Source organism: Eretmochelys imbricata, chromosome 4 (genome assembly GCF_965152235.1).
Source record: "Eretmochelys imbricata isolate rEreImb1 chromosome 4, rEreImb1.hap1, whole genome shotgun sequence".
Classification (NCBI taxonomy): Eukaryota; Metazoa; Chordata; order Testudines; family Cheloniidae; genus Eretmochelys; species Eretmochelys imbricata.
Genome location: NC_135575.1, coordinates 61047707 through 61073809, shown reverse-complemented (window position 1 = coordinate 61073809; position 26103 = coordinate 61047707). Strand labels below are relative to the sequence as shown.

Here is a 26103-nt window from a genome sequence, read left to right as displayed (position 1 = left end):
CCCCCCCATTATTTTCTGTTAACATGTGTGAACCATTTTGATTTGCTTTGAGCTTTTATTTTTGAAATACCTTTTTAAGATGGCACAGTGATTAGTCTTCAGTGAGTGGTTTCATATGAAGTTTGAAGTTTATTATTTTTTGTTTCCTAGGCTCAAACAGTTTGAAGTTTCTTCTGAAAGCAAGAAAAACATGATTTTTTCTCCCCCTGCCCCCTCCTCTATAACTCTGAGGGAGTTTAAAGGAATTTCTTTACTTCCCACCTCAGGGAAAGACCAATCATTAAAAGTTTCAGGCCTCTGGAAAGTTATAGGCAAGTGAAAAAACAGTCTTACAACTGTTGGCCTGCAACCATAACTATAACACTTGATATATTAAATTGATGTAAGCTCTCAGGTTTTATTTGGAGATTATTGCCACTTGAATTCAATAGGAAAAGTTAGCTGGAAAAGGAAAAGTTAGAACTGGGCTGTTGGTATCTAAGATGAATTTTGAGTTGATACTGTTCCTTGACTATTACTCTCCTGAGTAATGTGGTAGCCTAGTGTTTGTCCGTGGAAAGATGAGAAATGTGTCAAAATGCGTCCTTTTTTATAATATGTATCAGAATAATATACAAATGTTTGATATTTGTGATAATTTCTTTTAATAGCCACCACATGCTGGAAAATTATTGTCTGTATTAAAACACATGCCTCATAAATATGGTCCTGATGCCTTCTTCAACTTTCCAGGAAAAAGTGCTGCAGTAAGTAGTTATATATGTTTTCTATACCTTTGTTATCCTACTCTTACTACTGGCTCTTTTTTGTCGTCTATCTCATTTGGCTGTTTTGTTCCATGTATACGGTGATATTCACCAGTCTGACATTGTTCTTAGAGAGAACTATTTTTCCAGGGTGGTAACTACATTAAGATTAACTGAAATATGTTACTATTAAATATGCACTACATTTATGGAAGGACAAACGATCTAAGCTAAAGAAAGATTGGATACAAGTAATAGCCGATATCTTAATAGCCCATAGCCCATTTTGTGAGATTGGTTCAATTAACTCACTCTTATTTGTTGCAAGCAGAATCTTTATTTCTTCTCTCAATATTCCTTAGCAGTGGTGTCTGTCCTAGTGTGCAACACACAAGTGAATCCCCAAATATTATACATGTTTGGGAGGCACTCCTGAGAGAGCCTCAGAATGCACCAAATTGAAAGTTGGCTCAATTCTGTTGTCTGTTCATTTTTATGGCAGGAGACACAGAACCTCCCCAGAGACTTCCCCCCTTCAAATGATCAGACATCATACATGTGAATATAACAGCACATGCTATCTTTATGAGCTGACTCATTTATATGCTGGCCATATGGAAAAAAATCAGCATTCACTGCACTGTTTTACTGCAATTTCTATTACACATAAGAAATACTACCAAAATATTGCTGCAAGGAAAATATAAGAAACACCAGGATAAAGCTAACACTATGGCTAGGGCCCTACCAAATTCATGGCTGTGAAAAATGCATCATGGACCATGAAATCTGGTCTTTTGAAATCTTTTGAAATCTGGTGTTTTTACCCTATACTATTCAGATTTCTTGTGGGGGAGACCAGAGTGTCTCAAATTGGGGGTTCTGACCCAAAAGGGAGTTGCAGGGGGGCCGCAAGGTTATCTTAGGAGGATTGCAGTATTGCCACCCTTACCGCTGCGCTGCCTTCAGAGGTGGGTGGCCAGAGGCAGCAGCACAGAAGTAAGGGTGACAACACCATACCATGCCATCCTTACTTCTGAGCTGCTGCTGGTGGCAGCTCTGCCTTCAGAGCTGGGATCTGGCCAGCAGCTGCCGCTCTCCAGCTGCCCAGCTCTGGAGGCAGCGCTGCTGCCAGCAGCAGCGCATAAGTAAGCATAGCAGTACTGCAACCCCCTCCTCCCCCCCCAACTCCTTTTTGGTCAGGTCCCTACAATTATAACACTGTGAAATTTCAGATTTAAATCGCTGAAATCATGAAATTTACGATTTTTAAAATCCTCTGACTGTGAAATTGACCAAAATGGACTGTGAATTTGGTAGGGTCCTAACTATGGCACAGTAAATACTTGAATTCAGTATAAATTCTGCGGCATTCATTGATGGTAAAGAATTTGTACACTTGAAACATTTTTTATTTTTAAACCAAACGTTCAAAAATGTCATGCAGTTGTCCTCACTAAGGATCAAATTCATCAAAAACAAATCTTTTAGTTGTTAAAAGAGTAACACATATTTTTTCACAACCTCACACATAACTCAACAGATAGTTATTGGATCATCTTACAATCTCTTTCCATATATATTCTCCCCACTCAAGATCACACACTAACCACCTTGTTTCTTGAAATTAAACATAACATACTTAAGCCCAAAATAAATTTATGTAAACGAAAATTTAAGGAACTGAAAAATAAAGATAAAAATAGAAATATTTCTGAAACCTTCACCATATGATAACTATAATGGGAGTATTAACATTATTTTGGCTACCTGTACATTGTTTTATTAAATTCTTATACTGTATATCGTATCTAAGTGCCTCAAGACAATGAGAAACTTATTATAGGAATCTTAATATTTTAGATAATTAGCCCAAGCTATCCTAAAAAGCTCTGTGATTAAACCAATTGTAATGATATCAGCCCAAAAAAGTTGTCAGTCTCAGACATATAGACTTATTAGTGAATTATAGCTTTACAGAAGGGTTGATAGCATTGTGTTTGGGCCGGGATAGTTACACAGAGTTGGGGAGCATAATGAGGAGTCTGGCAACATTTATGTTCTTTGATGTTTTTGTTCATCGGTATTGATCATCTGGACAGCATCTTTGATCAGAGGGTTATGGAAATCTGAGTTAAAATTTACATTGCAAGCCTGTGAAACAAAATGGTGAAAGGTGAATGGTAATGGTCAAAAACTGTTCAAAACAAAGAAGCAAATACTATAAAAATTGTTGCGCATATAGTTAGCAACTTACAGACTTTCTAGTTAATGTAGGTACTGTGTTTTTATGGGAAAATTTTGGCTGGAAGGATTGCATAATGTCTTCTTTTGAAAGCAGGGTTATAAGTCTCACATTCTCATGTCTATATTTTTCTGGAGGGCCAAGTTAGGCATGAATTTTCTGCAGATAAGACTGTTTCAGGCAAAATCTAGAGACTTTCATTTTTATGCCTAACTTCTTTCCACAATCAGTTACTTTCCTCCTCTTTGGGATGCAGTCTGGTGTGCCAGCATTGTAGAGATCACGAATCTGTAAATTTCACTTTGCTGTTAGTACAAAACAGAACAAGATGAGCTTAAGGCAATTTTGGACCAAATATTTCTCCAAAAAAGTTTCGTTTCATTATGAGTTATTTTTATTGAGATATAAATATTTTTGTCATGAAATCTTTATAATCTAAAGATTCTTTAAAAAACAAAACAAAACAAAAAACAAACAAACCTTGGACCATTTTATTATTGCAGTAAGACATAAGAAGTCTGTAACTTGCACCATGTCCTGTCTTAATTCATAAATTATTTTGTTAAATCTTTCTGTATTAAATATCTATGTTACTTCCTTTAGGCTATTGCCTTACCTCCTATAGCCAAGTGGCCCTACCAGAATGGATTTACTTTTCACACTTGGTTAAGAATGGATCCTGTAAACAATATCAATGTGGATAAGGATAAGCCTTACTTATATTGGTATGTATAATGAAAACCTACATTTCTAATGTTTTTTTCCCATTTATATTCATTTTTCAATGGTCTCTGCTTACACTGAAAAAACCAATAATCTAATAACTTTTTTGTTTACATGCAAATTTAGTTTCATTTCTTTAAAAAAACTTTTTTATAGTTTTCGAACAAACAAAGGACTTGGTTATTCTGCTCACTTTGTTGGAGGCTGTTTGATTGTGACATCAATAAAGTCAAAAGGAAAAGGATTCCAGCACTGTGTGAAATTTGATTTCAAGCCACAGAAGGTGGGTTAAGCAAGTAAATAATTCAAATAAGTGCCTTAAATTACCACAGTACATGTGTGTAATTAGCCATTAGTTGTACTAATTTTTTGTTTAGATCAGTGTCCTAGTAAGCTCAGGGGAGCGTTCTGTTTTGTTTGCTAATCACTAACTTCATAGTGACCCAGAAAAATATTGTCTGCAAAAATATTACCAATAGTATCAGTTGGCATTATTTAGAGAAGTAAATAATACCAACTTTTATTTTCATAAGTAAAACTTAAACAAATGTACATAGTAACCTGCCATTTTTTAAGATTGTGATTTAATACATTCCCAAGTGTAAAAGAAAAAAATACAATTTAATAAAGAGTAAGTCACACATGTGACCTGGGTGAATAGTGGACTGAAAGTTAGATCTACTGACTGTTGGTTTAATTATGTGAAATGAGTTGATGGTCTTTGTTTCTTGCTGGACAAGTGTCCACATCAGTTGGTATTTGTGCAGCAGAAATGGTAAAGATTGAATAGATATCAGGATCTGGGAAATTGCTTGAAAAGTGTAGGAGAACTTTCACTGTTCCTCTTATGGAATTCACATCCTGGTTAGTGAATAAATAGAAGACTTCAAATTTGTTAGGGCTGACTCCTGATATGATTAAACTAAGTAATATACACCACAATGTTACTGTTTTTAACCCTTTAAAAATTAGCAAAATAATAACTTATAGGTGTACTAAAATGTATTTATTATGGGAAATTTATGTTTCTGTATGACCTATCCCTAAGAACTCTCAGCACATATAGACAACCTGAAAGTTCTAAGATCTATTCTTGTCTATATTCTCTCTTCTTGCTTCTATTCCAGCTTTCTCCCACTTACAGTTTTCCTGTTTCCTTTTCCCTGATAAATTCTGTGTAAAGTCTTTATCCTAAGTGAGTGATTTACTCTCACTGTCCTGTGCTATGAGCCAAAGTTTCTCTCAATTCTCAGTTTGGGTGTGGACTAGTGGATAGAGCAGGGAACTGGGGCACAGGAGACCTGGGTTCTGTTCTTGACTATGCCATTTGCTGGCTGGGTGATCTTGGGCAAGTCACTTCCCCTCTGTCTCAGTTTCTTCATCTGTGAAATGGAGATGATGATGCTTACCTCTTTTGTAAAGTGCTTTGAAAGCTATTGACAGAAGAAGTGCTATATTAGAGCTAGGTATAGCTAGGTATAATTATTATTATACATGTTACCTCTTCCCTGATAATTCCTGGGCTGATGGAGTGTTGAAGAATCTACTGGAGGCTTCCCAGGAGGGAAGAGTGTGTAGATGAGGACAGACAGGACTCAAAGCAGTCAGTACACCAACTTTGACAAAAAGCACAGGTTATTCTTCCTCACTCATTACCTGGGATGACCCCAAGAATAATTGTTTATAACTAGTATCAGAGGGGTAGCCTAGTTAGTCTGGATCTGTAAAAGCGGCAAAGAGTCCTGTGGCACCTTATAGACTAACAGTCGTATTGGAGCATAAGCTTTAGTGGGGGTGAATACCCACTTTGTCAGATGCATCTGATGAAGTGGGTATTCACCCATGAAAGCTTATGCTCCAATACATCTGTTAGTCTATAAGGTGCCACAGGACTCTTTGCTGTTTATAACTATTCTACCTAGTGTGATCACAACCAACTAGTATGTTTTTAAACACCACTTAGCACTGGCTATAGACAGATAGTGTTGTTTGTTTAAAAATATATGTATTAACGTGTGTTGGCTAACATGGTTATGAAACACACACCTTGTTGTCCTGATCTAGTCAGAGGCTTAACATTTTTCTCAAGCAGTTTCAAGAACACAAACTCATGTGTAAGAGAATACACTAAATGAATCATACTTCGTAATTATCCAGTGTATCCAGAAAGTGTGGTGTTCTCAACTAAGATGAGTTATTCCACATTACTGAATAATCATATTTAGCAACATGGCATGACTTGATTTAAATGGCATTGTTCAAGGCTTCCTTGCATATTTAGTAGACTTGAAAATATGTTTGCTTTCTCAAATGGAGCATTTGTCTGGTGTTTCTGAAGGGGAAAAAAAATGTAAACATCTCCAGGAGAGCAGGTCTCCAAACACATTTTGGTAATTCTTATCAGTAATCCCTTGCTGTACATGGATTCTGGTTTACCATTTGACACAGTCCTCGGAGAATCATTAAGCTTTGGTGTCATCCTTGCTGCTCTTTCGGAATGATTGCAAGAAATTCATTGCCGTAAGCCCAAGAAAATGTAAATACATTAACAAAGGAAGATACAGTATTTCTTTTGTCAGTTATTCTGGCATAAATAGTGCCCTTCGTATTGTCAGGGAAAAGTTGTGTACTGTGACCGTATATCTCTTTTAAGATTATACACCTATTTGTCAGTACACAGGGTGACTGGGCACACTCTTTGGGTACAGTGAATTGGGCTAGGCCAGCAGTGAACTTTGCATTTCTTCCACATTAATTTAAAAAAATCCCTAAATCATCTACAAAAAGTTTTCTGCCTTTTCGTAACTCATATCAATAGTTTTGATCTTCTGGGATACAGCTACTTTGAGTAACTTTTAAAACATACTTACACAGGCTTAAAGTATCAATAATTATTCTCTTCTTATTCAGTGGTATATGGTTACTATAGTGCATATCTATAACCGCTGGAAGAACAGTGAACTTCGGTGCTATGTGAATGGGGAACTAGCATCATATGGAGAGATAACGTGGTTTGTCAATACCAGTGATGTAAGTAGCTTTTATTTAATTTTGTTACTTAATTTCATACTTGGAATGGCTGAAATTGTTTTTTGCACTTGATTATATTTTTAGGTTTTGATAACCTGGCTTGAGAGGGAAAAAGTAGGTTTTCCAATAGAACTTTGAATAAATAATTAAAAAAACCAGTAAACTTCTGTACCTGGTGGCCTACATGGCATTTTACCAATAGATCAACTAAGAGAATGCAAATGTAGTCAGTGTGTTAGATGGCCAGTAAAAGTTATGGACCCAGTTCTGCAAACACCTAAGCACATTCATTATATTACTTAAATGAACAGTCCATTGACTAGTCTCTGGAGTAAAGTTATGTGTATGCTTAACTGTGTGCAGGATTGGGCCCTATAGGTGAACACTATCATCTCTCTTTAAAAACTTATTTTACTCTCCTGCAGTTTCACTTTCTACTCTCCTAATGTGTGGAAGAGAGTCGAATAATACTGATCTCCAACATGGTATTGAGATATCAATACAATTAATGTTACCCTTATACTCCAGAAAGATCTGATTTTCTGATGATGTATGTTTGACAGTTCTAGAACGTAGCTTTTTAACTCTCTCGCCCTGTATATATTTGCAGATATGTCCTATTAGTATTTGAGTAGAGTAAAAATTGCAGAGAACATTTAGTTTATTTTTAATTAATATTGTATATTATGTATTTTACAAATTTTAGACATTGCTGTCAGCTAAATAAAATGAAAAATAATTGTTATTTTGCTTAAACCCCCACCCTTTTTTTTAAACTGCAGGTTTTGAAAACATTCATTTTATTTATTAATGCAATCTTTCAAAATTAGCATGAAAGTTTTACCAGCGTGGACACCCAATTTACTTGCCTTGACTATGAAGATTGATTTGAGTTGGGAGAGGGAGATTTTGATTTTTGCCTGTCCAAAAATATTTTTTTCACCTTGATCAGTTATAATATTGAAAGGCTACTTTGGGTGTAAAATAAATTATTGCTTTTCTTAAGAATAACAAATACATAGTCCACATGATTAATACTTGTGTGCTTCACATTGAATCCTTTCTTGTCTTTTATTGTGTACAACTATATCCTGTGTTGTCCTTTTCAGACGTTTGATAAATGTTTCCTGGGTTCTTCAGAAACAGCAGATGCTAATCGAGTGTTTTGTGGGCAGATGACAGCTGTTTACCTTTTCAGTGACGCTCTCAATGCTGCTCAGATTTTTGCCATTTATCAGCTTGGCCTGGGATACAAGGTATTTTGGAGTTGAGTGAATAGTACCCAAAAGATTAATTCTCATAAGTCAATTTCTATAGTATTTTAGGATGTCAATGACGATGATGTATACAATGTTCTTACCAGCCTATTTTTTATTTACATAGGCTTATAGAAATAAACTATCTAATATCACAAAATTTAAATTAATCTATTCAATTTTATAAAAGTATAATGAGGAAAGAAGTGTAATGAGGAAAGAAGTGAACATATAGATAATGCTATATGTTTGTCATGAACATGATTTGCTTGAGAAAAGTGTGACAGTTGAGGTTTTTTGGGGGTGGACTTTATAACCCCATCCAGCTTCTACTGAGCATGAACTTTTATAAATATAACTTTCTATAGTCACTTGGGTTTCTAAATGATTTTAAACAGCTTTTCATAATTTTATTACAAAAAATATTTTGCTCAGTAATGTGACCCTGTGACTTTTTCCATTTTTCTATTTTTTTAATGTTTTCTATTTTTGCCATGATGCATAATCTGCCTTGCGTAACTGATTTATAACAATGCTACAAGCCCATCTGCCTGAGAAGAGAGCATTTGATAATGTAATTAAAAACCATTCTTTATATAAATTCACTGTCAGAGTGGGAGTTGCAGCACAGCAGGAGAATTGTTTGCTGGTGTTTTGTTTTCCATCTCTTCTGTTCTATAAAACTCCAGTCCCACTCCATGACATGAAATAGATTGTACATGTATTAAACAAAACACAACCCCTCTCCCCTTCTCGACTTGGCGCACATTTAATTTGGTATTAAAACAAGGATCATGCAAATAATAAACTCTGTTTGCTGTCTTTACTCTCTCATTGACTTCTCAGGAGTCTTGCTTTGGATTTTTGGGTGATGGGGAGGGACCTGCTGTCTAAGTGGATAAAGCACTAGCTATTAACTAAAAGAAAAGGAGTACTAGTGGCACCTTAGAGACTAACCAATTTATTTGAGCATAAGCTTTCGTGAGCTAAAGCTTATGCTCAGATAAATTGGTTAGTCTCTAAGGTGCCACTAGTACTCCTTTTCTTTTTGCGAATACAGACTAACACGGCTGCTACTCTGAAACCTAACTGCGGCTAGATCATTTTCTTCATTGAGGCTTGCGACCAAATTTACTTTCTTCATATCAGAAAAGTATCTTGATACCTAATTTAACATATTAAAAGTGAAGAGCACTGAGGTTTAATTCTGTTATGCTATTTACTTACTTGCTGTTTGTATTGTGGTAACCCTGATGGGCCTAAGTTGGGGACTGTGGCCCCTACATGCTGTAGAAATGCAGCATTTTTTTGTCCTTACCTCTACCCAAAAGGCTTCTAAGCGAACACTGAGTAACAGACACTATATTTTATTATGTTTTTCTTTGCTTCCACAATGTCCCTGCTTTAGGGCACAACAATGCTATATAATACTAACTCTACAAAAATTGTCCTGTCCTGGTGTTGTAGTGGGGCTGTTCTGATGCATTGCTGGAATAGAGGAGTAATGCTGTTGTAATTGTTTTGTTTCCTGTTGTATTTTCTGTGTGAGTCACCTTAATTTTTTTTCTTTCTTCCATCATTCTAGGGAACGTTTAAATTCAAGACAGAAAGTGATCTCTTCCTTGCTGAGCATCACAAACTGTTACTGTATGACGGCAAATTGTCCAGTGCTATTGCTTTCACATACAATCCAAGGGCTACTGATGCACAGCTTTGTCTAGAATCATCCCCCAAGGATAACCCTTCTATCTTTGTTCATTCACCACATGCTCTCATGCTTCAGGTACTTTGGCACTTTTAGTAGACTTTCTGAGGAGAAAAATGGCTTGTACTTGTGAAGTCTGTAATCAGGATTTTTAGTGCCAGGTGAGAGGGCCCCAGATAATAGACTAATCAATAGAAGCTAGGAGAACTGCACTCCTCTCCTTCCTCAACCTTTTAGTTGGAGGTGTGGAGAATTGTTCTCAGCTCTTTAAAGTAACTCTCCTCCCTTTGTCATCAAGCCTCCTGACTTCTCCCCACTACTACTGCCTTACATCAGGCTCCCCTTTCTTATCACTTCTGGTCCCAAGAGGGAGGGATTTCCAACTTCTCCTAACCAATTTTGCTTCTTCTCATTGTATAGAGCAACCCTTCTCCACATCACACCTGTGCATTGTACCTCTCATCAGTGTATAAGCATGTCATCCTTCCCTTTCCTAAGTGAATTTGCTCACTTTTCCATTCTTAGAGTCCCAATTAAATTCTTCTTCAGGAAGGTTACATCAGAATTTTTTAAAGAAACACAGCAGAAGTTTAGAAAATAACTTTAAAAACAGTCTTCTTCCTTTCTCTCCCCCCCCCCCCCAAAAAAAAAAAAAAATTCCACAGCCTCCCAGTGTTTTTTCTTGAGGACATTCTATTGTAACTCTTGCTTCTTCCATCTCAGGGCCTCTAACACCTTGCTCTCCTCCACTTCAGGAGAACACAGGGGCACTCCAGGAAGGGCCAGCAAGCTATGGAGCTGCTCTGTTACCAGAGACCATGTTTTGCTTTAGATGCTGGCCACAACCTATGTGCCCATCTAAAGTCATCTTTGAGGACCAGCACAGTAGACCGGAATCTCAGGCTTTGGGTCAGGCTGGGACTGGGACATCTTTTTAGTGGTTGTCTCCTCAACAGTAGCAGCCATTACTTGTAATAGTTTCTTTGTGTGGTAGCAGTCTGATTTTATATTAAAGATACTCTTAAGTATTTAAGTCAAATGATAACTGTTTTAAAGTGGTTTTAGAAAAGGTTTTAATCTTTTAATTCTTCTTTGGCAGGATGTGAAAGCAGTCCTAACACATTCTATCCAAAGTGCTATGCATTCAATTGGAGGAGTGCAGGTACTTTTCCCTCTGTTTGCACAGTTAGACCATAGGCAATATTCATTGGACCAAGTTGACACAACTGTTTGGTGAGTACGTATGGCTACCTCATTTCATCTTCCATTTTAATTTAAGTGAAATGGGTTTTTGCTTAATTTAAATGGCCGCAGAGCTAGCTACCTTATGTTGTAAAGAATTCTCGTGGTTTACGGTTCTTTTTTCCCCCCAGTAAGATAGAGCAGCAGTAAAGGGAAGACTTCTTATGTAAGGCTTCTCTACATAAGCACAATACATTGAAGATTACATCTGCCTTAAGTGATAGAAATGCACAGCTTCTAGTAAATAGTTAATAAAATAACTGAAGGTTAAACTGGAAACCGTGTCTGTCTGTGTTTAGCTATTAGGCAAAGAATTAACTCCAACTAATGGAATTGCAGCACTATTATTTGGATGCTTTATTTCTGTTCTCAAGGCCAGAAGTTGTTACGCCTCATGTGAACAGGACTGTGAGTTGAGGTCAAGATTATTGGCACCATGTTTTCTATGCAAACTTGCACAAATGAAAACAAATATGCACATCATGTTATAGTTATATAATGCATTTATGGGGCATTAGAAGTATGAAAAATCTACATGAGCTCTCTCCTGTCAAAGGGGCGGGGCGAGCTTCTTGAATCTCCATGGAGGATAGCTCAGTGGTTTGAGCATTGGCCTGCTAAACCCAGGGTTGTGAGTTCAATCCTTGAGGGGGCCATTTAGGGATCTGGGGCAAAAATTGGGGATTGGTCCTGCTTTAAGCAGGGGGTTGGACTAGATGACCTCCTGAGGTCCCTTCCAACCCTGATATTCTATGATTCTATGATAAGTTGATGATCCTGAGCTGTAGTGCATGATGAGTGAAAGATGTGTTATGTGTCCAGGCTAACTCAAGCTTGGTATGAGTTGTCAAGAACAAGGGCTGAATGTAAAAATTGTAAGGGACTCTGTAGTTAAGGTTGCAAAGAAGTTTCCTTTAGAACCACTTGTTTTACAAACTCAAAACATTCCAAAACACATTTTACCTTTTTGGCTACTTTATTTTTATGGTGTGAGTGTAGGAGAAACTGAAGCAATAGCCTTCCTTAGCAGTAGGCATACACGTAGCCTTTACTGAGGGCTAGTACCTTTGCTTCGAATAAAATGCTTTTCATTTAGTAAAGTTATTACTATTTGTAAATTATATTCTGGGGCATGAGCATTAGAAAACTGATGAAGGTATAGACATGTATTTGAAGAAAAATCCATATTTGGGGTGGGATTTAATCCCATTGATTTCTGCTCCTAAATCCTTTAGGCATTTTTAAAAATCTCCTGAATTCCTAATTTAAATATGAACTAATAAAACTCTTTTATTAACTTCAAAACTTAGTAACTTCACAACTGCTAAACTGATTTTTTTTTCTCCTTCTTGGCTCTTGTGTTAAGACCTATAAAATCATGTCTAAAAGAAATTCAGTAGAAATAAGTTATACACTTATAAACGTGCAATTTATAGTACTCCATTACCAGTGTAGTGTACAATGATAAAGGTTTATACCAATTAATGTTCATGTACAAAAATACGTATGTAAGCCACAGTATTAACAGGCAATAGCCAGTCCTGAGCCAGCTAGGGGCTTAAGTCTAACTGTGTATATTTTACTGACACCAAAGCACTAATTGACCTTTATGTGCATTTTGTTAAAGAACTATGGAATTTTTTTCTTTTAAAGAGGCAGAAGAATAATGCTAAAATTATGTACAAAAACCTTTTAATGGAATATTAAGGGTACACAGTTAAGTTCTCTAAAATCAGGAAATACAAAAGCTAAGTTTGAATATATGACCTTCTTGCATTTAGACCTTAGGATCATTTTTAATTATGTGCTCATATACTAATTAATGATAAATGAAGTGTAACTTTTTCACCTCCTTAAATGCATGTGCTGATTCCTAGGTTGTGAGTTAGTGGGAGCAGTGAAAAGGGGAGAATGCATATCAGTTTGCAACCTAACATCGTAATGTTTTTTATCATGGTCTTACAAGAGAAATAAGCATCTCTGTGATGGGGTGGGGAAAAAACAAACCAAAAAACCCTTTTTTTGGTGGATGTGGGGGGAGCTCATCTTCACAGTGGAACAGTAAAAAGAAAAGACAAATATGTTTGCTTCTCAGTTCATGACTTTTGAGCCCTTAACTGGACAATCTTAATCTTGCATTAATATTTCTGCATTTAATGCAGAAACTTTTGCTGTTCTAAAATCTTCTTGTCTATTTCTTCCTCCACCCCTCTGTTACCTTCAAACCTACAAAGAACTTGCGTATATTCGAGTTTTTCTTTGCTTCAGCTCTGTTTTGCAACCTCTGATCTTCCAGACACAGAAATTGATGAGACTTCATAGCAGTTAAGGAGTGGCACTGATTAAAGTGGGATTGTTCAAAGCAGTTAGTCCTGCTTTAAATGGAAGTGCTGCCAACATCATTTAGCCTGGCTGAAAGCAACAGAATGGCAGTTGAAATGGAACATAGGTCTATTGTATGGTAGAACTGGTTCAAAATTGGAAGTAATTGGTGATAAGTGGTTTCAGGAGTGTTTTGCCATTGGAAAAGTATCACAAAGTTCAAAGTTTTGAGGTAGAGAAAATCCAGTAGCAACTAGGAGACTGATCACTTTGGAAAAGCAGCCATGTTAGTCTGTATCCGTAAAAAGAACAGGAGTAGTTGTAGCACCTTAGAGACTAACAAGTTTACTTCAGCATCAGCTTTCGTGGGCTACAGCCCACTTCATCGGTTCCATTCTGTGCACCTGATGAAGTGGGCTGTAGCCCATGAAAGCTTATGCTCAAATAAGTTTGTTAGTCTCTAAGGTGCCACAAGGACTTCTGTTCTTTTTGTAACTTTGCAGTCTTAAATGTTTTCAAATTCTAATCTTAATATTAATTTAGCCATTTAAGTGTTGTGTTAAATGTACTTATATACTGGAAGATGAAAGAGCTTAGCTGGGAACATATTCCTGTGAGGGAATTGAATACCTCATTTCTATGACTCTCTGAAACAGCTGATATTTCTTTAAGAAACTGAATGATTTCAATACACTGTATTTTTCAGTTCTACTTTGCTGGCTTTCATCATGGAGTTGCTGAAGAACTCCATTGCTATGCAAGAGCAGATGCTTTCCTGTAAGGGCTTCCTTGTGATGGGACATACTCTTGAAAAGGTAAAACAAAATCACTACTGATCTATGGTTAGCTTATCAGAATTTTTTTTGCTAATATTTTTCTGTATTGTCAAAGTTTAAAAACAGTTCTGTAAACGAGTCTGAAGAAACCTTTTTTTTTTTTAAACAGTCTTCCAAAGTCCATGTTACCAGAGTTGTGCTAGAACTATGTCTTGCCTTTGCTAAATATTTGAGTAATTTGCACAATGGGATTCCGTTGCTTAAACAGCTGTGTGATCACATTCTCCTTAACCCTGCAATATGGATTCATACACCAGCGAAGGTAAAATATTTTGGTTTTGTTAATCACATATCAGTTCAGGTTAGAAAACACTAGGTGGTGGTGATGATGATGATGATGATGATACTGTTTGTTCTTAATGAAGTGGCATCCAAAGGCCCAGTCAGGATCCCTCCTTCCTTTTCTTTTATGCTTCTTTTCCTGGTGAGCATTGAGGTGGCAACATGGAAAGTAGGGAGGACCAGACTTCCTTTTCCTCTGCTACAGGTTCCAGCTCCTCCTGTGGGATTCCTCAGCATTCCCAGGCCAGCCCAAAGCTGTAATTCCTCCAGTGTATCCTGGGTCAGCCTTGGGCCCTCTGCCCAGTGGGATGTGCCCGGTAAAGTTCTAACAGAAGTGTCCTGGGGTCATCCTTATGAGGTGCCTGAACCACCCCAACTGCCTCCTCTCGATCCAAGGCCCTCCTGAATAGCCAAGCTTGTCTCTCTATCTTGGGGGGGTGGGGTTGACCTAATTTTCACAACTTCAGCTACACGAATAGCGTAGCTGAAGTCAGCATATCTTAGGTTGAGTTACCTGGCTGTGAGGATGGCAGCGAGTTGATCGCTGCCGCTCCCCCGTTGACTCCCCTTCCGCCTCTCGTGAGCTGGAGTCGACGGGGAGCGCGTTCAGGGATCAATTGATCGCGTTTAGACGAGATTTGATAAATCGATCCCCGATAGATCAATCACTAACTGCTGATCTGGCGGGTAGTGAAGACCTGCCCTTAGAGAATAAGCCCAGACACCCTGAAGAGAAAGGTTTCAATCAGGATCCCATTGTTCTAAATGCTGTATGTACATAGGCTGACACAGTCCCTGCCTGAATAGTTAATGTTCTAATTGAAGATCTGGATCAGTAGCATGAGACTATTTGCATTCTATCGACAAAGCAGCCCTTTAAAATAGTATAGTCCAACTTCAGTTCCACTTACACTTCTGCTATGGTGTGAATACGGAGTTTAGTGGATCGGTGCCAAATGATTCCAGATTTAACTATACTGTAAACCAAACATATATCATCTCAGTGATACTATAGAATTACTATGTACATAAAGTATATTAAGGCATAAAAATATCTGCCTGTGGTCCTATACTAATTTCCAATCCATACAGGTATAACAGTGCGCCAGAATTGAAGCCAGAACACTGGCAAAGATTATTTTTAACTCTCAATAGAACAAAAGACAAGTAATTTAGCACTCAAGGAGAAGTATGGAAATATAGGGTTGTTTAAAGATGCTGCAGGCAGTGCTGCACCTGTTTTGTAGCTACATAGGGAAATTTTTTTTTCATGGCTTTTAAACTGACATATTTCAAGAGCATGAAATTCACTTAAAAGCTCCATCATCAGAAGGCTATAAACGTTGACATTCTGTGGTGACTTCCATAAGCTGAGCCAAATTAGATACAAATAAGTTTTGAAACATCATAAATGAATGATGTTATATGGGTACAGTTAAATTAAGCCTTTATAAAAGCATTGGCAGCATCTTTTATGTTTGCAGAAGGGGAAATAAGCAATACAAATCTATAAGATCGTAACTTTATAATGAACTGTTTATATGAACTTTACAAACTGTTTCATATTAAGGGCATACGTTCCACTTGAAAATCCCACTTCTAGGAACTCTAGTAACACTTAAGATAACTATAACTGAAAAGCTAGTAGAGAGAATGTTTTTCTTCCTGTTTAGTTTGATTTATGCATTTGACAGCTCTTTGTGTATTGTCATTTTCAGTGTTCACCCTGTATGTGAGTTTTTTCTAGCCAAACATAAACAGGAGAACAAGTAAACACTTTCCAAGAGGGTGACAGGTTTCTGCTGTTGCTTCACCTTGTTTTGATCATGTTGGAACTTGCAGAGCTGCTGATTGATTCCTGATAACTTCTGTTGGAACACATGGTGTTCATTAACCCTATCCTGGATATAAGGGAGTCGGAGTGGCCATATAGACAGAGTAAGGGCTTGTCTACAAGGAAGTTAGTACAAGATAGGGTGTGAGTTTACAGCACATGGACTAACTCCCTGTGTGGACACTTACTGCACACTGCAAGTGCACTTGAGCACCTTAGCTTAGTACACTTTAAAGCGTACTAAGCTATCAAGCTAAAGCAGATACAGGCATTTTTAGTGCACAGTAACAGTGTCCGAGATTGGTGTGGACTGATCTTCCCTTAGGAAGAAAATAGAGGAACAGCTACTATAGGAAACTATAGAAAAAATCTTGGGCTGGAATTTGTTACTGTTTTTTTGTAAATAGAGATAAACTTCACTAAGGGGGTGAGTTTTGACTCTGTACAATGTGTCAGAGGCTGTGTTTTGGAAAGTGAGCTGCTTGGACCCTTACCCATTTTTAAAGACTCTTCTAAAAATCAAAAAATTAGACCATGTTATGTTTTGGGTGCTCTATCTGAAACGGGAATTGTTAAAATGTCACTGCAATAAAATATTAAAAATGTAATTGTCCCTTGTATGATTTAGACATGCACTAATGTCTATAGCACTATTTTACATAGATACTTCACAAAAAAGGAACTTTTCCCTTAGGGAACAGTAGCACCAGGAATCTTTTTTATTGCCCTTTCATTGTGCTCCAGAGAAGGACAGTGACATAGAATTTTTATTCTGGCAGTTAGATGTAGCTATCAATATTGCCACTCCCAAGCATTTTTTAAAAAAAAAGCCCCCCAGAAATGATGAGATGGAAAAAAAAAAATGGGGGATTCACACATTCAGACTAATTTTCACAAGCAAAGGCCAAAATGTGGTGTTTTAAAATGAGATTCTCTCATATTCACATGACTCCAGAAGCTTGGACATTTAGAATTATACCAAATATCATGTTTCAGAGTAGCAGCTGTGTTAGTCTGTATTCGCAAAAAGGAAAGGAGTACTTGTGGCGCCTTAGAGACTAACAAATTTATTTGAGCATAAGCTTTCGTGAGCTACAGCTCACTTCATCGCACTTCCCCTAGGATTAATCTGTAGCCCCATGCACATGAATGCTAGATCCCTATCCTATGCTCCCCACTCACATATCCCATCTCCAAACATGGTTCCCAAGCCCCTAAACTACCATGTCCCCATATACCTAAAAAATAACATTTATGTGTATCTTGTAACATTTGACATTGAATGCATCTGATGAAGTGAGCTGTAGCTCACGAAAGCTTATGCTCAAATAAATTTGTTAGTCTCTAAGGTGCCACAAGTACTCCTTTTCTTTTTAGCAAATATCATGAGGCTTGTGGTAAAATCAAAAAAGTTCAGTAACTATTTGGCGAGGCTACCCTAGTGATTATCTTCATTTACTCTGCTCTTTTCTACATTAGAATTTTTAAAAATTGGATAAAATTAAGAATGGAATTGCCTAATTTACTACCATTTTGACTTACCTCCCTGTTGTGTGTGTGAAATCGTAGCTGACATTTTCAATTTGTTCTTAACTGGATGTTGTAGGTTCAGTTGATTCTGTACACTTACCTGTCTACTGAGTTCATTGGCACTGTTAACATATACAATGCAGTTCGGCGAGTTGGGACAGTTCTTCTGGTAATGCATTCCTTAAAATATTACTACTGGGCCGTGAACCCTCAAGATCGCAGTGGTATTACTCCAAAAGGTGTAGGTATGTATACATTCTTCACCCTTCATCAACACATGAGTATTCTGAACCTCTTCACTTGAAGGGCACTGTTTTGTGTGGTGTGTAGAATGGATGGGATCCCAGGCAGTGTTTCATTTGGTGGAAGGATTCAGCACACCAGTTCTAACAAGCAGCTTTGTCCATAGGGTGCTGTCTTTTTTGACCCCACCGCCCCAGACCCTGAAGAGAATAAATATGTTCCCCCATCCCCCAGGATCTATGTACATTATTAAAATATATCATACTGGGGACGATGTTAAAAGTGCAGAGCTAGGCTTCTTATCAGCATTTCACATACTCAAAGACATAACCTATTTATAGAGCTCATTCAGGTATTGGGTCTCTTGAAGCTTCAAGAACCTAATAAGACACAGTGATGAGAATGGGGGAGCTGAGAACAGGCATGATGAGCCCATGTGATAGACATAGATCTCAGTGATTGATGGGAAATGAGAATGAGCATGCTACAGATGCACAGTGCTGAGATAGGATGAGGTGCTGAAAATAGGCATTCAGTGCATGCCACTGACACGCAACACTAAGACCAAAGGAGCTCAGAACATAGAGACTTGATGCTTAATACTGGCACCCACTACTGAAAAGTGGGGCTGGCAGAATGAAAACGCATCACTGAGATTGGGAGAGGGAAGAGAACTTCCCATTGAGATGAATTATGAAATTAACTCCTCTCAGAGGTGTTTTGGGCTGTATTAATCTCCATGGAGTCCAACCCATTGAGTTGAGACCACCACATGGAGATTAATGTGGCAACTCCTGCCTTTGCAAGCCATCCTGAAGCTTTTGAGAAGGGAGGAAGGATTTCTAGAGCTCCCCTTTCAACTCCTGATGGGCAAGGGGAGCCCCACACTTTTCTCCAGCCTTTTGTTCCCAACTGGAAGAAGGGGCTCTGGGAGTTCCTATCACCCTCTCTTGGAGTAAGGGTTGTACTGTACTCCCTATGATGTTGCCTCCAGCTGGTAGTTGTGCTCCTCATAGTTTCTTGGCTACCTTGTTATCAGCCTACGGTGGGAATGAGGATTGGAGAGATCTGGTTGCTGAAGGCCATATAGGTATACCCAGGAAGTTCTCTCATGCCAGTCCTCCTTCAGGGGCTGCTTAATTCTGTTCCTCTCACTACCACCACCACCACCTTCTCAAACAAGGGAAATTCACTAACAAACTTTGTGAAAGGGAAATTACATTTGCTTTGTAGTGTGTTGAACCCTGGAAGGAATGAAGATTTTTTGTTAGTAAGAACTTGTCTACCCATAAAATTGAACTGGTTTACCTAAAGGTGTGTTTCTTTACCGATTTAGTGAAACTGGTGCAAGTTTGTGTGGAATACTCTTATTTCAGTTGAATGGCTTATTTTTGATTTGGGCTAAACTGAAACAAAGCACTCTTAAACCCAACCAAAGTGCATCTATGCAAACTTGCACCAGTTTAACTAAACTGGTTTAAAACCACATCTGTAGTTAAACTGGTGCAATACAAGGCCTCATAGAGCTGTTTGAATTTGTATATTCTTTTGTTAAAATTGGGGTTGTATTTACCCCTCCCTGGTCATAGCTAATACAATGAATATCCTGGGGAGGAGCAAAAGAGCTATGATCTTTGGATCTTTAAAATATTTCAGCGACAGATTATTTGGGGAGGGAAAGGAGAGAGTCTTCTCTGAGAGTCTTTGATCTCTAAATTGGGTTTCTCTAACTTGCAAGATAATGTTTGTATACAAGAGGTGTAGGGATACCTCACAACATCGTGTATTTATCTATAATATGCTAGTAGCGGCCCAAGCAGAAGAAGCCATTTTATATTGATTAAAACTATAGTGTAATCATCCCCTGAAAATATTTAAGAGCTGAAGTAGAAATTCTATTTAAAAAACAAACATACACAAAAATACTGAATATCAAAGTCGGGAAATACTAATTTAAAGTTATCGTATCAACTTAAACTCGTTCTTTTGGCCCCATCCATGATATTTCAGTGCTTGATTTAGACACTGCAAAAGTTTTAATTTAAATGAAAAATCATTAAAAGAATTTTTAATATAAGGTTTTATAAAACTTTGACATAGCCTTATCTTGTAGCCTTAATTAGTGGTCAGTTCACTACACTATTAAATGTTAAAACAACATGTAGTAATATGTTTCCTGTGAGAAGCAAAGAAAATCAATGCATCTGAAATCGTGCTCTGGTATATAAAAATATCAAATGTCTGACATTTTTTCAAAACTTTTATGCTTTAGTAACAAGATAACCATCAGTATTTCACATTCAGTAGATAGTATAATATATCCATCTTTTTGTATGTTTTTAAAGATGGACCACGCCCTAATCAGAAGGAGATTTTATCTCTGCGAGCATTCTTACTGATGTTCATTAAACAGCTAGTGATGAAGGTAAGGCAACTATAAATGGAGATTTTATTGTCCGTACTTCCTTTCCCATGAAATGTGTAACACTGACTCCATCTCTGGTGTGTGCTAATGCAGTATATCACTTGAGCAGTCTTTAAAGTATGTTGGAATTTTGGTGATTTTTGTAAGCAAATAAGGTACTTGAAACAACACTGAGGATGATCTTCCCATTTGGCCTGCTAATGTAAGTAGCATGAATTGATAAATGTTTGTTTAAACTGTTTCTTGTCAAAAGTAGAGCTGTTTGGTATGCAGTTAATTTATGAAATGCCTTCCACCAAGGGAAACATAAGAACTCTCTATTTGATGAGATTCAATCTCCTAAATCTAATAGTGACAGAACCAGATGTTTCAGAAGAAGCATTAGCGTGGACAGAATAACTAGCTGTAGTAGGTTGTTATCCTTTATGCAGACAAGCCACTAGAGGATAACAAACACAGTTTGTCTGTCGGCTTCTCAACTATTTGCCAGATAATAGAGGGCTGTTGAGATTCAGTTCTAAGTTCTGGAGGGGTACATTCTCTAGTGGTTATAAATCCTTCTGCTTGTGTTCCTGTGCTATGTTCTCCCCGAGCCAGAGGTTCTCTGTTTGTTTCTCTTTTCTTTCCACCATGCTGGTCACCTCTCTACATTTTAATCATACTTCTTCTTTCTCCTCCATGCTCCTTAGGTACCAGAGGAGAAGTACTGAGAGCCAAGGAGACAGACTCCCTGCTCTCAATTCTGGTCCTTTGGAGTGGGGAGGACCAACTGCAGCGAAAGTCCTGCTCAGCCCCTTGGCTGGAGCATGCTAGTAGCAGATGAAACCTCTGGGTGGTTCAGCCACCAAATTCTAAAGAGCGTTTACTGAGCATTTGAAAACTGCTTTTTTTCCGCCAGTAGTTTATAAGTAGGCCAAATTTGGGTGGATTTTTGCACGGTCAAAAAAAAAAGTACTGATGCCAGGGTAACCCCCTGCCAAATGTCTAGACTCTGGTCCAAAACATTAAGGTTCAAGTGTGTCGAAATTAAAGGTTGTAAGACTTCTGTTTTAGCATGGTCAAAACAACTTATTTTTCCTGGAAACAAGTGAACAATGTTTGCTGAAACTTAAAAAACAAGAACAAACAAATGAGGCCCCAGGCAGATCTAGTAGAGATGCCTATAATAAATGTCTAATATTGTTTTTGGATCTTACTAAGCTCTTTGCCTCAATATCTTGTGGAAGTGAGTTCTGCAGGTTAATTTTGCATTGTACAAAGAAGTATTTACTACTTTAAATTTGATGTCCGTTTGCTCTCCTATTATGAGGGAGAATAATAAGAAACTCTGTTCTCCTTCTCTGTATCACTTATTGTTTCATATACATCTATTGTCGCCTCTTACCCTATTTTTGTATGTTACTTTCCACTTTTGGTGGCAACTTTTGTAGCTTAGATCCTTCAGTTGTGAATCCTTTAGGCTAGAGAACCTGTTACCTTAGAAGCTGTCATGGCACCTTAGATAAAGATGAAGCTGTTCTGCTTTATATGATACTTTCTTGTATAGAGCTCTTTAATAATGATTTTGTTATGCCGTGAAAGAAAGATGCTAGATACAACTTACATTTTATTTTTTGAGGATTATGGAGTGAAAGAAGATGAACTGCAGGCTATCCTCAATTATCTGCTCACAATTCATGAGGTAACTTTTTGTATTGTTTTTTGCTATTCCTGGTAAGTCAAGCAAAATTTCTTCACAATTCTTTCTAATAAAAATATCCTCTCTTGCCACAAGGTGGCTCTGCAGTAAGAAATAACAAATATAGTCCAAACCTAGAGTGCAGTGTGTTGAATTACCAATATCCTGTAGTGATTTAAACACTATGTTTAATAGTAGATTGAAGTTCATTAAGGTAGTAAGTCAAAGTAGTTTCCTATGCTGTTCAACAAACTGATCTATCAATCAGAAAAACAGATGGCAAGAGTGATTTAAAATAATCCTTATTTTATGCTACATACGAAGTATTTTTGGTTTTATTTTTCACTGCTTTTATTCTGCTTCTTAAATAAAACAATACATTTAAAATCTAAATTAAAAATAAGAATGTTAATGAAGTCTAAGAGAAGCTTGTAAACTTAATTGGGAAAAAATGTTGGTTACCATTGATATATCTGCATCTTCATATTTTAGCACCAGGAAAAGGCACTTTATGCCAGATGTAACATCAAAGACAAGGAAAATGGGACCATAAATCTAACTGAACTAATCTCTTTAAGGGTACTTGAAATGGGTAAAATAAGGAATTAATTGAATTTCACTTCAAGCAGTACAGATTTATTTTTCTTTTGTGTTTACACCTATATTTATCCTCTAGTCTCTACTCTGGTACTGGACTGAGTGTGCTTGGCTGCAGCATGAAATAAGCAATCCAGTCCTTTCCCTTTATGCAGAAATGACAATCTAGGTAGCAGCTAAGGATTTATCTACCTGGAGATTTAATGTATGGCAAGCCGGGACGTGAATCTACACCGTGCTAGTTTGCTATGCAGTAGCTGACCGTGTGGACTCTACTACCAATCACTAAAAGTTCTGTAGTCAAAGCATGTTATGGAACTTCTGTGCATGGTGGTAGAGTCCACATGGCCAATTACTGCATGGCAAGTTAGTCTGCTGTCCTGGCTTGCTATGCATGAAGTCTCCATGTAGACAAACCCTGAGAATGAAACAAATCACGGAGCCTTCATTCAAATTTTATAAATAGAAAGGAGAAGTTAGCCTTCCACTCTTCCTCTTTTTTTAACCAGATGAGCCAGTGTTGTGTAAACTGAGAGCCAGGGTTGTTGAATGCTTAATGAAGCAATCTTTTCTCTTAAGTGGTTTAGGTACATAGGTGTTAATCAAAACAAAGAAAACAAAATATTCTAACCATGCCATGGGAAAATAGCCCTACCCTCTTCATCAGGCTAATCAGCCATGACATCTGTGAGGTCATAATGTTGCTATACCTTAGAAGGGCATAGTCTTTCAGGATATACAAGACCCGAGTGTCTAATGTATAAAATGAGCAGGACATTTTTGTTGAAAAAGGTGGGAAGGTAGCTTTTTATACACCATGAAGAATAAGAAATGGGCACAAAAGTTGCATTTTATTTCTTTGTAGGTCACCTTTAAATAAAAGCAATTTACTCAGAACAAATTCATAAGCTGTGGTTAAATATGTGTGCCTCAGACAATATAAAAAAAACTTTGCTAGACAGGTGATAAGCCTAAATTATCCACTCTTAGTATTGCCTATGAGTTCTCAAAGTTTTTCATAGTGTAGGCCACTTCTTTAATAATAATAATAATAAAAAAAAAATCTCATGAACCTCCACCCCTTGGAAAATTTGCTTTGTTTCTTTGTTTTGTTCTGTTTTAATTCACTGAATGGGCGAAGTGTGTGTGTGTGTACGTGTGTGTGTGTGTACGTACATAAATGTGCATGGGAGGAATTGCTGCATAGTCCATTCCCTGTCACATATGCACAAACTTCCCACTACTTTACCACCACTACGCACAAATCAACTAATTCTATTACCTAATCCATTCTCAATTTTCTTGACCCTTTAATTTCCCTGTACCCTTCCTGTTCCTTAGTACTCTCTCCTGGCTCCTTTGAGCCTGGCCCTCGTTATGTGGATTCTGGTTTGACTCCCTGACCCTGCTCTACAGTTTATAGCTGCTATCTAGAGAACTTCCTTGGCCCAAAAACAAGGCCTGGATCATACTGAATTATTTGCAATGACTTTTAAAATTTAGAGTAATGTTCTAATCTAGTAATTTAGCTACTTAATTTTTAAAGTCAAATTCTGTGATTTATTTTTAACAGGATGACAATCTAATGGATGTCTTGCAGTTGCTTGTTGCTCTGATGTCAGAGCATCCCAGTTCTATGATTCCTGCTTTTGATCAGAGGAATGGATTACGGTAAGTTAAAATTCATGTGTAGGCAAAAGAGAAGGATATTTTGATGACATTGCTATTCACTAGATTTCCCACGCAACCTTGAGTCATTTCAGTCCAGGTACTGCAACTGTAAACGCCTTCTTTTGGGTGATTTTTGTGTCCAGGTGTTCTCTTGGCCAGAGTTGACACTGGTTTTATTACTGATGAATTGTTAATGCCTCCAAGCTGTCAGTTGTGCTCAGACAAGTAGTAGTCAGTTTATTGTGTTAGTCTATACTTGTATGTTAATCATCATCCATTAACATCTAGCCTGAAACCTCCCTTTCTACGTCAATTCACTGAGAATTTAGTAATGGGCCAGTTCCAGCTAAACTAGCTGACAGATTTCTTCTGATCCTTGTTAGCTTTTTCACCACTGAAAAGTTGTTTATTTTCCCTCCTCCCCCCCACCCTATGGTGTGTAACCTATTGTTGGCAACTTCTGTTTACCTGTAGAGGCCATGCTCAATATGTTGAGAAATGCTGTTGCATGCTATTGTGAGTGGATAGTAGTAGTTGAGGAAAGTAGCTATTTCTAGTAAAGCCCAGCAGAAGAATTGTTGTTAGGAAAATGGCATTAAATTACAGTTTTGATTTTATTTTGTTGCTCTCACTGGGTGGCCTGATAACTGAACTTTTCTAATTTAAAATGAATCCTGTGTGGATATCAGGGGAAAGTGTGAGCATACAACCAAATATAAGAACTGTTTCGAGGAGGGTACTTGCAGCAATAATCCACTTGTTATATAAAGGTGTATTCTCAATTCATACATTTTGTTGCAACTACTGATTAATCCTGGGTTTTACTTTTTTCTCCCAGTTCCCCTATGTCAAGAATCATGCAGTCATGTTCATAATTGTTTCCACCCTCTTCTCCGTGCTAGTTATTTTATCGGTTTTGTTCAGCTTAGACTTCATTTGTATGGTAATGTTATGTTCTGGGAAACTAATAAAACCTCTAAATAATAAAGTATTTGAATGCCATGTCAGGTCTCTCACGTATTGTATTTGTTTTTACTTAACAACTGGCAATAAACTATTTTCTTTTTATTAAGTAGCATAGGGCAGCTCTGTATGAATAGTGAGTTGTCTGTGAGAAATCTCTGTTTTTCTGTCTCATTTGTTATATTCCTTGCTCCTGTACTGTCTCCAGCCATTTAACTGGCCGATTATATGTCTAGTGCAATTGATCAGAAAATTTAAAAAGATGAGTTAAATGATACTTTCTCTCCATGTTTAAAATAATTTTTTCCCCCTCACATAGGCTGTATAGATATTTGAGTGCTTTTTCTTAAAATTCAAAAATAACATATATATTAGTTCAGAAATAACTTATATGGAAGTTTAATGTTTTCCATTATACTGGATAGCCCTGATGGTATCTTGTAAGGTGCCATCTTGTAAGGACAGAGAAAATTGGGCTGTGTTATCTTCTTCCACCTTTTGTTCTCTGCTGCTGATATCCCACCTGCCTAGCTGGTTACATTCCACAGCTGCTTCACCCAGGTTGCTTGGATTTGAATTGCTGCTGACTCTTCTCCCTCTGATTCTGGTACTGAAGAGAAGGGGAGACTTTTTTCTTTTGTTTGGGTGTGTTGGGGGCAGCTGAGGTTATGGAATAAATTTATTGGGAGGGTTGGGGTGTGTAAACAAGGCAGTCTACTTTGTTCCGTTCTTAAAAGTATCCACAGCCAGGTATTATGTTAAGTAATATTGTCCT

General features: G+C 37.4%; 1 protein-coding gene across 4 annotated transcripts in view; it reads left to right on the top strand.

Annotated features, from left to right (window-relative positions):
• Positions 1–26103, top strand: part of LRBA (LPS responsive beige-like anchor protein) — a 552094-nt gene that overhangs the window by 67481 nt on the left and 458510 nt on the right. For 3 of the 4 annotated variants that reach the window (XM_077815359.1, XM_077815362.1, XM_077815360.1), the window contains exons 5-17: positions 651–746; positions 3595–3716; positions 3871–3997; positions 6625–6744; positions 7854–8000; positions 9586–9783; positions 10805–10938; positions 13976–14084; positions 14215–14367; positions 17828–17996; positions 20340–20419; positions 22038–22100; positions 24268–24365. In XM_077815359.1, the coding sequence (XP_077671485.1) occupies positions 651–746; positions 3595–3716; positions 3871–3997; positions 6625–6744; positions 7854–8000; positions 9586–9783; positions 10805–10938; positions 13976–14084; positions 14215–14367; positions 17828–17996; positions 20340–20419; positions 22038–22100; positions 24268–24365 (1616 nt within the window). Of the gene's footprint in view, positions 1–650; positions 747–3594; positions 3717–3870; positions 3998–6624; positions 6745–7853; positions 8001–9585; positions 9784–10804; positions 10939–13975; positions 14085–14214; positions 14368–17827; positions 17997–20339; positions 20420–22037; positions 22101–24267; positions 24366–26103 lie in introns of those variants that run through there. The other variant, XM_077815363.1, reaches the window with a different exon arrangement.